Consider the following 13,424-nt stretch of genomic DNA (forward strand, 5'->3'; position numbering starts at 1 on the left):
ATGCACAATGGAACATGATCAGCCTCGGATTGGCCTCACAAGAGCTTGGACATCAAACCCTGGCTAAGCAATGTGGGAAAACCTTGATGGGGAATGGAAGAAAAGGCATCCAAGATCCAAAGAAGAGTTCTGGGATGTCCTTCGGAAAGCTGCTAGAACTACTGTAGTCCTGAAGATTATTTATAGATAGATAGATAGATAGATAGATAGATAGATAGATAGATAGATAGATAGATAGATAGATAGATAGATAGATAGATAGATAGATAGATAGATAGATAGATAGATAGATAGATAGATAGATAGATAGATAGATAGATAGATAGATAGATAGATAGATATCTTACCATATATGTTTATATGGAAAACATATATTCATAGCTGGTGCTTGGCTTGGGTTCTTTCCCACAAATGTCTAGTGGTGCCCGTTACTTCTTATCTGGGTCTGCTGCAACAACACACCAGGGAACAGCAGGCTTTACCCTTTTTTTTACTGAATAGGCACTCTTTTTTAATTGCATAAAGTAAACTATAGCTCACTTTATTTTTTAACCTCACTGGCATAAAGGAATATCATCACCAATGTTTTCTAGTGTTTACTTCACTTGTGGTCCTGTTGACTTTGCTTGTGTGAACCAGCCATAAACTGTAACACAGCTAAAAATTGAACAAAATTAAACTGAAGACTGCACTTCAGCTGTAAGTTCCACACATTTCAGCAACTGCAAAACAACCCCCCAAATCCAGGCTTCAAAATATCCATTGAGACAGCTTTATAAAGCTTTTCCCTTAGAATTTGAAATGACTGCAACGACCTCTGGATCAATGCTTTTACTTGTTGGAGAAGCTCATGTATGTTTAGAAAAACACGTCCAAAGCAACTGATTGGCTTAGTCTTGACCAGTGATTTGTTTTCTGTTGTTGAGCCTTGTGAGTCATGTTTGAGAGCGGCCACTTGTATGTTATGCCAGCGAACCCATAAGGCAGCTTTCACGGCCAGAAACACTCAGTACGGAGCATTAGAGCAAGCGTGCATGTGGCTGAATGGTAGGTGTAAATACAGTGCACATGTCTTTGTGCACAGATTCACTCATGTGTGTACCATTTGCCGTCAAAGAAATCTTGTAATATAAATTGAAGTACCCAAACAGTGAGTCATGTGTGACTGGCTTGTTTTCTTGGCAGGCCCCTAAACCGACTCGCTATAAACCAGGCACAAGTACAGCACTTTGTAAGTTTTAAATGAGCTATTCTGTTTCATTTAAAACCTAGAGGACATGAAACACATGCAGAGTTAGGGGAGGGCACAGAGACTCACCTTATACTTGCTGAGATGGAAGCTTTTATAGATCTTGGAAGCACTGGTCCCAGCTGTTGTAGCACAATCCTGACCACCACTGACCTCGTTGCAATTGAGATAACTAGTAAGCTGCTGACATACTCAGCTCAGGCAGTCCAGAGAGCTGTCACAACCCCAAGAAGGGAAGAAGAAAGAAAAGAAAGCAGAATAACAGTGAATAAAAATGACAGGTAGGACAGTATAGGGAAAGCGGGCTGAGAAAAGAAGAGAACAAAAGCGAAGAGGGAGACAGAAATGAACAGCGAGCAGCACAAAAACAAGACATTTAAAGGAGTTTAAGGAGTACGTTCTGTTTAGGTAGATAACCTCTCTTTTCCAATGTGTTACATTTGATATCGAACTAGCTGACCTGATCGATCTGAACTGCTGCTGTAGCTTCACCAACTCCAGCAAAAACATTTGGAGCAATTTCTGAGATAGTCAGGCGCAGGAGAGGTGCAGAGCAGCTCTTAGTTTTGGCAAAGTGATGTTTTCAGCACACCGTAACCACGGTGATTTGAGAAAACTGTATCGACCACTATTACTTGTAACAGGACAAGATAAACATTTTGCACAATAATGTCTCAAATCAGGAAATATTATCAGCATACGCTGTTTAAAATATTACAGAAATCCTAGTTATTTCTTGGATAATGTGACAGTATGTGTTTACTCTCACAACAGCTCGTGGATTACTCATTTATGGTTTGGTGACTCTTCTTTTATCAGCTGCTTGTTGTCTTTGTGGTATTTCAGACAAGTGTTGCTAACAGAGTAAGTGTAGTGTGCAACATCAACACTCATAACATTGTTAAGCATGTTTTTCCTGTGTCATCTTTACTTTTTTTACTTTCATTAAGAGGATGGAAAATTCAAATTTGCCAATACCATTATATACATTCAGATCATTTGGCACGTCTAAAAGCTAGTAAAACACTCTGAAAACAGTAAAAAAAATAAACACAGTGGATTGAGGTTCAACTACACCTCCACCATCTTGGTTATGTTCTCAGGAGGGTACTCCTTTTGACCAGATTTTCAGATTTGTTCTGTGCTATTTATGTCTACGCAAAACTACACATTTTGCATCAAAGGTGTTTCTTTTTACCCAGGTGTGTCAAATATAACTTACTGTTTAGTCATTAAGCATCCAAAATGAAGACCAGAGAGCTGTTTTTAGGATGAAAGCTTACCATTCTAAAGCTAAGCAAAGGGGGGAAATCCATCAGAGATATTTCAAAAACATTGGGGATAGTCAGCAGCACAAACAAACTGGCTTTGCTGTTTCAACACTTTTTGATGGCACTAAATAAGAAGCAAAGAGCAAATACTGTTTGAAAGGAAAAAAATGTCCTGCGTGGATGTTTTGGTTTTCCTTCACAGCTGCACTAGTTTAACATTGTGTTCACATTTGGTTAGGCTTAGAAAAAGATAATGATTTGAGTTAAAATAGCACACAATCACAACATTACATGGGAACAATAACTGTGAAAGGATACCCACTACTCCCTTGCAATGTGTCCAAGTCTCCATATGCAATGTGTGTGTGGACAGGGTTGTAATGCAGGGTGATGAAACTTGTTTTCAGACAGTCTTTCTTAAGAGTCAAACTGTGTTTAAGTTTTATCACAGAAATGATGATTCAAGGTATAGAACCTTCGAGCGGTTTGTTAAAAGACTTTTTGGTGTGAAAGAAGCGACTTAGCAACTTAAGCAATTAGGGACAATATTTCTTTATATAGAGGAGATGGTGCATTAGATATAGTTTTACAGTCCAACAAGAACTTAATTTAATCCTTGGTTCATGCCCAATTATCTCCAGCCAAACCCTAGTTGAAATCCAAATTGGAGTGGAGAGCTGACCTTTGTGAAAACATAAAAACCACGTGATTCAGTTTAAGACTCCATCCAAGCTGAAATGATATCAGTTTGTTACTGGGGTACAGCTGAGACAATACCCTACACCCATGCTGTCTCTCCAGGGATGTGAAAAGTAAAACCTTTAGACTCCAGTCTTAACTGACTTTTTGAAAGGGTTGATTTTCACAGAAGGTATGCCATCGAATGGAGACAGGCAGAGGATAGCTGTTGAAGAGAGCGAGGTGGACAGCTATCTAAAGAGACTCTATGTGTCTTGACACATCATTAAAATCATATGAGCACTTCTTGTTAGAGGACATAAATGTCAACAGCAGATGTGAAGGAATCAGTGAAAAATGTAAAGAGTCCTTACATGTGTGATGATGAACTCACAGTTTCCCCACATGCTCTATGCTCAGGTGGTGTCTCCCTCTAATAGGCACTGCTGTAAAGGTGCAAGGTTACACAGTGTTAGTGTTTCCAGTTGCCATGGTTTCACCATCACAGGTCTGACTGTCCCCTTTGTCAGCATCTGTCACATGTGAAATGGTCCCAGATGGCAAGCACTGATTTCATTAGCTGAGACTCTTAAGAGGATCCACTGATTTTTTTTTTTTCCTACAGGGATTATCTCTTGCGACAGGCTGGCCGACCACATTTCGACAGATTTCACCAGGCCCTGTCCCTTATTAACTCTATCACTCTGTCAGATGCCCAGAGAGGCTCCCCCACCTAATATAACTGCTATCATTATTCCCTCTTCCTCCTTCATGTGTAGCAGCCTGTGCCAAAGGGAACTTATGGTGGGGACTTAAAGCTACATAGCACTTGGTTAAAGTTGCATGAGACATTGTGCTATAGCACCGCTACTGTTCATCATGTTATTGTATTTCAGAAAATGGATAACAGCAGTCCTCACTTCTAATTCCTGAGGTCAAAATTTCTGAGTTCATTCAATTTCCTATAGCTAACAAATGTGTTCCTTTTCCTGTAAATCTTGATAGCACCCAAAGAAAACAAATATATGATCACAATTTATATTGCACTTTTATGAGACTTTACCAGTTTTGTACAGTGAAGAAAAAACATTAAATAATTTCATATTTCTTATGTATATGTCTGGAGTTCAGACCATAGGATGTTATCAGAAACAACATGCAATCGACACATTACTGACAGAATAAACTTAAAATGCACTTTTGTTGAGTTGGTGGGAAGCTCATACAAACAAGAGTCCATGCAAAATCAAAACAGAGAGATTAAAAGGATCCAACAAACTTAGCAATAAGCCAGGGACCTATTCAGGTTCAACAAACCAAGGAATAATGCTGACAGACTAATGATGAAAAGTAAAGCAGACCCCAAAACAATAATCCATAACATCATGAACGACCTCCAATGAGGAAGGGTGGAAAAACCACATTCCACTGTTTAAAGGAATGTCATTTTTCCACAGTGTCTTTTGTCATGTCTCCTTCTCCTCACCCCCAACTGGTCATGGCTGATGGCGGCCCTCAGCGAGCCTAGTTCTACTGGAGGTTTCTTTCTGTTAAAAGAGAGTTTTTCCCCCCTTACTGTGCCCAAGTGCTTGGTTTTCTCTCTATTATTGTAGGGTACAATAAAAAGTGTAACATTGTTGTGATTTGGCATTATATACATAAAGCTGAACTGAACATAACTGGCTGCTCCAGTCTGCAGGGCAAGATACAAATCCCAAGTTGCTCTCTAATGCATCTATCTAAAGTATGAATGTTCGACAGAAAGCATTTCATAGAGAAAGCAAAAAAAGTGTTTGCATGAATGAGTGTAAATGGATGAATGAGACAAGTTGTATAAAGTGCTTTGACTGGTCAGATAGAGTAGAAGAGTACTATATAAGAACCAGTCCATTCACCGTTTTGGAACAGACTAAATCATTTTTATTGATGATGTAATTTATGACTGTCTTAGCAGAATGAATATAGAAGCCTAATGCAATCATTTTGTCTTCTGTCTTCTGCTACATTAAAGAGAAGTACATTCAAAATATTTGAGAACAACTTGATCATACAGCAAAGAATGAAAACACACTCAACAAATAACTTTTTCAGGGGGGGAAAACAGAAGGTTTTGGACGGGCCAAGTCAAAGACCATATCGGCTTGGCTGTAATCAATATTCTGTTTAAAAGAGTTCATTAACTCTGAGGTCAACAACTGACTTTTCAATTCCAAAAAGGTGATCAGGGTTAGTTCAAGCAGATACATGAGTAAGGAAAGAAAGCCATCTCCATCAGAGTCCAATACTAGGATTCACCATGGCAACAGGTAAGTAAAGAGCAAACCCTCCGTTTGAATCCAGTGGATCTAGGAATATGAACATGTGACAGACCTTGATATTTATCTTAAATAGGAGGGCAGGAAGGAGAACCCACTTTTACTGAGTTACTGCTATTGGTAGTTACTGAACTAAAAAATGCAGAATGGCTTTCCAAGTATTTAATGAATGTAATGTTTTATCACTAAAGCCAAATGTTAAAAGAAAGGCCTCAGCTTTTATAGATTTGAAAAATTTCAGCATAATTTTGGGAGGATGAGCTATTTTAAATAAAGAATCTCTGTTATCCTTTTCCATGTTGGATCCATCCTGATATGCAAGTGGACTTGAATCAAATACAGTTTGCTGCACCATTACACAGTCTATGATAATTTTGGGTGGTTGGTCCAGTGGTCGACCCACTGAGACTGATTTAGATGATTTTCAGTGGAAAGTATGCAGAGAGTCAGACTCTGAATTTCAGACTCCGTACTTTTGGTAATGTTGACAGCATAATGACTGAATCTCAATTTGTGAGCAGGTTTCAACATAAAATGCTCAGATCACAGACTGTCTGCAGGCTACATTTAGACTGACTTCAAAATACATTTCGTTATATTTTTAATGTTCAATATGTGTAACATATTTTTTAATAAATCATAAAAAATGACAGTCTTGCAATTATGATTAGTGTTATGATTTTAGTCATAATACTATGTACAACAAATGGCTTTTAACCAGCTGAGAAATACATCTTGATTTAAAAACATATCAAATGTGTTCATGAAAAAAATCTGCACTGAATTAAAAGGCTTGAGTGTTCAGTGAGTAATTAACTGCTAATATCTACAGTGAGATTAAGTATTATTGAAATTACTATGAGTCACCAGTGCTACTTCTCAGTCGCCTAAAGATGCACATGTGGTATAAATGTGAAAATCTTGGATGACTTCTTTCATAAGTTTTCACATGTGCAAATCTTTCAGAAAACGTGACCTCTGACCTTGGTAGTAGGTAGTAGATGCACCTATTGTTTCAATTTGAAAATCCTATCTCGCCTCGTTCTTGAATTATCACATTCACAAAGTTGGGTGCGCACAATAGCTGCCCACCCATCCAACCTCTTACAGCTGAGGGGTAGAAAGGAAGATGGCATATAAGAAAAACAGCAAGTTAAACTTGGTGTATTTAGTGATCACCAACTCTCTGGCACCACCAGGAACTCCTGCCATGTCCATTAAACTGGACATGGCAGGAGTTCCTCATTAAAGCTTTTATGACTAATGTGTTAAATATGTTATTAAAACTTTCTTATATCACCAGTGTTGGTCAAGTTACTTGAAAAAAGTAATCAGTAACTAATTACTGATTACTTCCCCAAAAAAGTAATCCCGTTACTTTACTGATTACTTATTTTCAAAAGTAATTAATTACTTAGTTACTTGGTTACTTTTTAAAAACACGATTTACAACCTGAATAGGTGATAAAGCGATAGATCTTTCAGCCCAATTCTACTTTTTCTACATAATCCATCATATAAAATGTAATGAAATGGAAAGGTCCCTTTTTAAAACTTGTTTTATTAGTTTTAATCTTTTAACTTTAAATTTAATTATATGCAACATTCTCTGACTGGAAGAAATTTGTTTAATATATAAACCTATTTTCTGCACATTCCAGCACATAATTTATTTATTTTTTCCTTTTACACTCACTCTTTCAAATAGATGCAAGTAAAACACAGCAGAAAATAAATAAAGTCAAAGACTAGCTGTCCTTTTGCTCTATTTTCACCTGTAAAGCAGGCGTTGGGTAGGCGGAGGTTTACCCTGGTGAAGGTGTGCCGCGGTGGTAAGTGGAAGAATCCGGGAGTGTCTCTGTGAATTTCCCATTATGTCATAGTGCACTCGGTGCTTGCTTGGAAGTTTAGTTTTTTTTTTCGCTGTAAAAAGAAGTTTTCTTCCCACGCACAACGGACACTAATGTTTTTGTCACTTTTTTTTTTTTTTTTTTTCGCCTGTCCCATTTGGTTCTTTAGCCATCAGAATTGTTGTCTGAAGACCAACAAGGATACCCAATGGATTTACTTTGCCAAATGGATCATCGTGGCATTGCCGTATTGGTCCATTTGGTCGATCTTTGTTTTTATTATTTATTATATTTTATTTTCAGATGTTACAGACGGGACAGACATGAGTGAGAGATAGGAAAGGGAGAAAGAAAGAGGAAGGAAAGGAAAAACAGAAGGGGAGAGGGACAGTGAGAAAGGGGGGGAGAAAAAAAATAAAAATCTCCTGGATCACCTGTTGAGAGAAGAATAGAAAACAAGCAAAAAAAGACAAAAAAACCAAAAAAAAAACAAAGCAACATACTAAACACAACACCATCGCATTAATCTAGCTAAGTGTAAACAGCAGTAAATACTAAATATTCAATGTTGTTGTGCAGCACGCAGGACAGATGTGCTTCGAAGTAGCAGCCAAGAAAGGTGTAATTTGGGTCTACGAGCAGTGAACACCCGTGTGCATACCTGTGTGGATCAGCGCGCTTGTATTCCAAAGGTTTCTCCATGTAACGATCTGCTAGGGAGTGTGGGGGGGGCCACAGCCCCGTCCTCCAGGGTGTGAAGCAGGTATGGAGGAGATCAAAACTCCAGACATCCAGAGGCCCCCAGAACACAAGAAACCATGGAAGACCAACAGAGGGGCAGCCGCGCCACTGTTCCAGTAAGAGCTGAGGAGAGTCCCAGATGAGGGTTCACTCAGCAGCCGCGGAGCAGAAGCCAGGGGGAGTTGCAGTGACGCGCCCGTGAGCTCCGCCGGCCGCCAGCTGTGCCTGAGTGACCGAGCCCCAGGCCGAGAGGCCGGGGGCACCCCACCCCCGAAGGGGCCCGAGCGAGCCCCAGGCTCCAGGCCCCGATAAGCGGCCGCCAAGGAGTGAGCCGGTGTGTACCTGGACGCCCACCCCCAGACACAAGGAACCACCAACGCACCGACACCTGAGGGAGTCCGCCACCGGCAGGGGAAGTGGTGGTAGGTGGAGATAGGCCTCCAAACCTTGGAGGGCCTGAGGTGTCCCCAGAGAGGTGGCGTCTGATACCCAACCTGACATATAGACACAGACATACAGGCACACACAGACACAAACATCCATTCCCCCCCTCATGCTCTCATATGCACTCACTCCACACTCAACCAACGTGGAGACAGACATAGAGAGATGCTGTACACACGATCACACTCCCCAAGCGTACTCTACAAACCGGGTCTAGGTACCCTTGCCCCTGGAGGGGGGAACTGCACCCAGACCCAGGTGGTGTTACCCTTTTCCCTGCGGTGGGGAGAGGCAGACCACCCCGACTCCGTAGCAGCAGGGAGGCCCCACACTCCAGACCGCAGTCGGACGGCCAACTCCACCTAGCCCTCCCGCTCCAGCAGGCCGCAGAGAATGGGGGTGGGAGAAGACTCCAAACCTCCCTCCACTCGCTCATTGTAGTGTTGATGCATGTGTGTTCTAAGGTGCAATTAAAACCCAAGAGGGCATGGAGCTACCTGCCAAGGAGCAGCAGGTAAGCGCATAGTCCCTCCTGATAGCCCTCAATGTCTAAGTGTATTTAAAATTGAGAGGTGGGCAACGACGCCAGGGGTGAGGTGTACACCCTGATGGTAATTTGGACTCCGTGATTGTGCCCACCCCCAAGATCCTATATGTATGTGTAATGAGAGTGTGAATAATGTGAATGTCTAAGTTGTGGGATAAAATTGAGGCAGAGGCAGCCAGAAGGGGACAGGGGGGGGGGGGGGGGGGGGTAGCCTCCTCTGCACCCTGGTGACATACCCCTACTCCAAGGCCCTGCATGTGTGGGTGGTTGTGGTGGAGCGGGAAGAGAGAGGCAGCTGGAGATGGGGAGGGAAGGAAGGGAGGGGCAGGTAACCCCTCCCTGGGGCCAGCTCCCCCGCTGACCCCAGTAGGCACTCCCACACTCCGCGACCCGCCAGGGAAAGGGGGCCCAGGCCCATCCAGACCGGGGCCCAGTGCAGCAGCGCCTCCCGGCCCCACAGAGCCCGGGACAGTCCACCCAACCCCACCACAGAGAAAACTGCACCCACCCCACCATCCACTCATCTTCCAGACTACATAAGACAGTAAACGCCCAGGCTGAGATCTTCCTCCACCTCTCCTGTATCTCCCCCTCCTGCAGAGAGAGTTCCTGAAGAGAGGAAAGCTCCTGCAAGATGTGACCATCTCCCCCACCAGTTGAAGAGCCCCCCAGGTGGTTCGACGCACCGGCGGCACCCTGCTCCAGGGCCGGGCCCCCATGCATCCACCCGCCCACAACCCCGGCAACACACCAACCAGGATCCAAGCCCCCGAGGCCCGGCCCGGGCCCCAGCCCAGAGACGGAGCGCCCCCAGAACCTCACGCCCATCCCGGACCCACCCAGGGCCAGCCAGGCTACCAGGTCAGTAACCCACGTCCGTCAGCACAGACCCTCCCCTAGCCCCGCTGCACGCAGCCGCGAGGAAACAGTCACCTGAGAGCCAACAGAGCCCCCAACCGGACATGACCGCTACCTCGGGTTGAGCCCCCCAAGGAAGATGCCTCCGGGGAACCCCCCGACGCCCTAAGCCTGTCCCTACCCCCACACCAATCACAACAGTGAAGGTGGGACCAAATTATGACCCCCCACCCCCACTAGGTGATGGAGCTGATAAAAGGAGTCCAGAGCAATTGATCTGATGTGGTGGCAGAGGCTGTATCAAGACTAATGTAATCTAATAGATAATTTCTATATTGGTTAGAATTAAGATTATTTTTATTTTTCCAGTTCATGAGGACTGTTTTCTTGGCTATGCATAGAGCAGTGAAAATCATATGGGCTATATTCTTTTCTGAAGTGACATTATCTAAGCTGCCCAGTAAACACACTAAGGGGAGGTTGGAATGTTACATTTCAGACACTTCGATAAGTCTTCACATATCTCGCGCCAAAACTTTTGCACTGGTGGACAGAACCAAAGAGCGTGGATGTAATTGTCTGGTGTATTGCCTTGACAGTGTGAGCAGTTGTTGGAAGATGTAAAGCCCATCTTGAACATCCGATGACCTGTATAGTGCACTCTATGTAGTATTTTGTATTGTATTAATTGCAGACTGGGATTTTTAATTAATTTAAAGGTTTTTAAGCAAATCTGAGACCAGAAGTTTTGGTCTAAGCTGACTGATAAATCTGCTTCCCACTTTGCAATAGGAAGGGATATTGATTCATCTAATTTAGAAAGTGTTCTGTATATTTTAGATAATAATTTGGGGGATTTAAGAGTAAGAAAATGTGCCGCACTTAGTGGTGTTTGTAATTCAACTTGACTGAGGTTAAATTTCTTTTTTACTATGGATTTAATTTGTTGATATTCTAAAAATCTTGTCTTGTTGATCCCATATTGTGCAACTAGTCTGTCAAATGGAATAAATTCTGTTTTGTCACTTTTTATGGAATCAAACTCAAAGTAACATCAGTACTTCCACGCTTTAAACACTGCACGCTCATACTCTCTCCTGCACTCGATTTATGATCCATTGTTGATCTGCACACAGCTGTTGTCACGAACTTCGCACTTGCTTACGTCACTGTCATGAGACATTCTCGCAAAAAAAAATCACGGTTTTAGTAACGCAACGTTCCTACGGGAAAGCAACGGTAATCTAATTACCGTTTTTGCAATAGTAATCCCTTACTTTACTCGTTACCTGAAAAAAGTAAGCAGATTACAGTAAGGCGTTACTCTCTGTATATCACACATGTTGACTGACGTAGTTAGGAAGAGAAAGCTCATCTGTCATTAGGATAAATGTTTCCACACTAAGCACTGCTCATAACTGTAATAGTTGATAACTCTCAGTGGAAGCAGAACCAGTGGAAGCTAGAGGTTTAGCTACATTGTGAATGTACAAACAATTATCTGCAAGCTGCTGGCCTCTCAACTTGATAAGCTCCAGGCATTATGCATGGGACAGAGATACACCCTTGAGGAATCTTAAAAAATTACAATGACTCCATTGTCAAGCTGCATCAATTCTGCCTCCAGAGACAATAGCGAACGCCAGCCACAAGATGGAACAAGAACAGATGTGTGAGAAGCTGTATGACACGCAGCTGGTTGTTTACACATGTACACTATTTAAGATAAAAGGACAGAGAATGCTTTACTTTGGTATGTTTAAGTGCTCTCACCAGCTCACCATATGTATTCACAGTTTATTGAAGAGTAAACAAACCCATCAGATAGTCAAGACAAGTAAATGTTTAATGGCTCCTTCAGTGGCATTCACTCCTGCAACCAGCAGTAAGGAAATCACACCAGCACACATTTTTCACACAGTGGCCTTTAAAGCATACAGTTGCACAGTACATCTTCCAGTGAGCAAAATATCATTGTGTTGTAGACAACATACTGAGTATAAAAATCAGCAGTCAAACTTAAAGCACTGGGGAGCTGCACTTTCTGATTTGAGCTTTATTTGATGTGAGTGCTACTTCAGCAAGCCAGGGACAACAGCAGTGACAGAAAGAGGGAGATTATGCTTGCATCCCTGTATTCCCATGGTGTGTGTCTGTGTATGTGATACCGAAGGAAAATATGCAAATAGCCATGCATGTCTTTCAGGGATTTGCTAAATGAGATTTTTGAGGACAATGTTTTGTCCTTTGCTGCATGTACTGAAATTATGGTTGACACCTTCAGCACAGTGAAATGAGAATAAGCAAGACAGACACAGGTTTGCATGCATGTGTATATGTTTCACACGGTTTTTACGTGTGTAGAGCTGAGAGTGTTTATTGTCCTTCTGTGTCGACGCCCAACTAGGTACTGTCGAAAAACCGCTGTGGGAGATATATTTGATTTGCAAATGAAAAAAAACACACCCGCACATTTGCAAAGAGAAGGATACACACACTCAGACACAGGTGTGCTTGTTCTCTGTGGGGATGATTTGCAACTGAATAGGCATGTTGCAGTGGCTGACTTCTAAGTTTTGACAAAATTCTTCCTGGGGAAAAACAAGCACGAGTACACCAAGGACATGCTGCTTACCAGTGTACCTCTTATCAATAGCAGCCTGTGAAAGCACTTGCAGTTAGAGCGAGAGTGGCTCCATTAAAATTCAACCAAATGCTGTTTACACTAACTTTCCAGTCAATGCTTAATGTTTAAATTGTGTTCAAGGTTGGGTCTGGTTGCACTCAGATATCCGTGTGTAGTTGTGCATATGTGGAGACTAGATGTCAGTACCTCGGTCTAACTGGAGCTTAAATGTCACTTTGACTGTATTTGAGGTATGTATGTAACCATGTGTTTTTCTGTCTGTGTGTGTATGTGTGATAGGGTGTAATGACATTGCCATGCCAGCTGGTTTTGATGACCTGTAGAGTCACTTCTCCATCTTGCTGTTGAAAAAGCAAGGTGTTTCCTCTGATAGTCCTCTGTCTCTCTCTGTCACTCTGACCAGGAAGTCCCAGCCATCCACACCTACCCAGCCAAAAGAGTGAGTAGCAGCCTCGCTCAAACTGACCTGTCAACAGATCATGCCATGGACTCACCCCAGGATGCTAGTATTAGTGAGTATTTTCTTGTTTTTCATTTGCAAAGCTTTAAAGTTGCTGTTTGTTTGTTTTTTCATAAAGCTTTGATGCAGTATGAGACTTGTTATAACTCATGATAGCTCTGGAATTGCATCATGCTTACACTACTCTGTCATCCAAAGAACCGAGTCTGCAGGATGGTTAATGCAATGTTTTGTCCTATTTGTTCTATTAGATAAACATTTGGCAGAAAGCAGCTTTTGAAAACTAGATTGCTCATTTCCAGATAAGGCTGCCTCCTTGGCAGCTTTTTTAATGGGGAGCTTGGGGCTCGCTAGATGTGGTGCT

The 13,424-nt window shown here is 42.3% G+C and overlaps 1 protein-coding gene across 1 annotated transcript in view; it reads left to right on the plus strand.

Moving 5' to 3' along the window:
- Positions 1-13,424, plus strand: part of xirp2a (xin actin binding repeat containing 2a) — a 77,529-nt gene that overhangs the window by 19,660 nt on the left and 44,445 nt on the right. The window contains exon 2 of the mRNA XM_076880561.1: positions 13,004-13,112. Within this exon, the coding sequence (XP_076736676.1) occupies positions 13,004-13,112 (109 nt within the window). The remainder of the gene's footprint in view (positions 1-13,003; positions 13,113-13,424) is intronic.

The sequence above is a fragment of the Maylandia zebra genome, linkage group LG23 (genome assembly GCF_041146795.1).
Source record: "Maylandia zebra isolate NMK-2024a linkage group LG23, Mzebra_GT3a, whole genome shotgun sequence".
Taxonomy (NCBI): domain Eukaryota; kingdom Metazoa; phylum Chordata; class Actinopteri; order Cichliformes; family Cichlidae; genus Maylandia; species Maylandia zebra.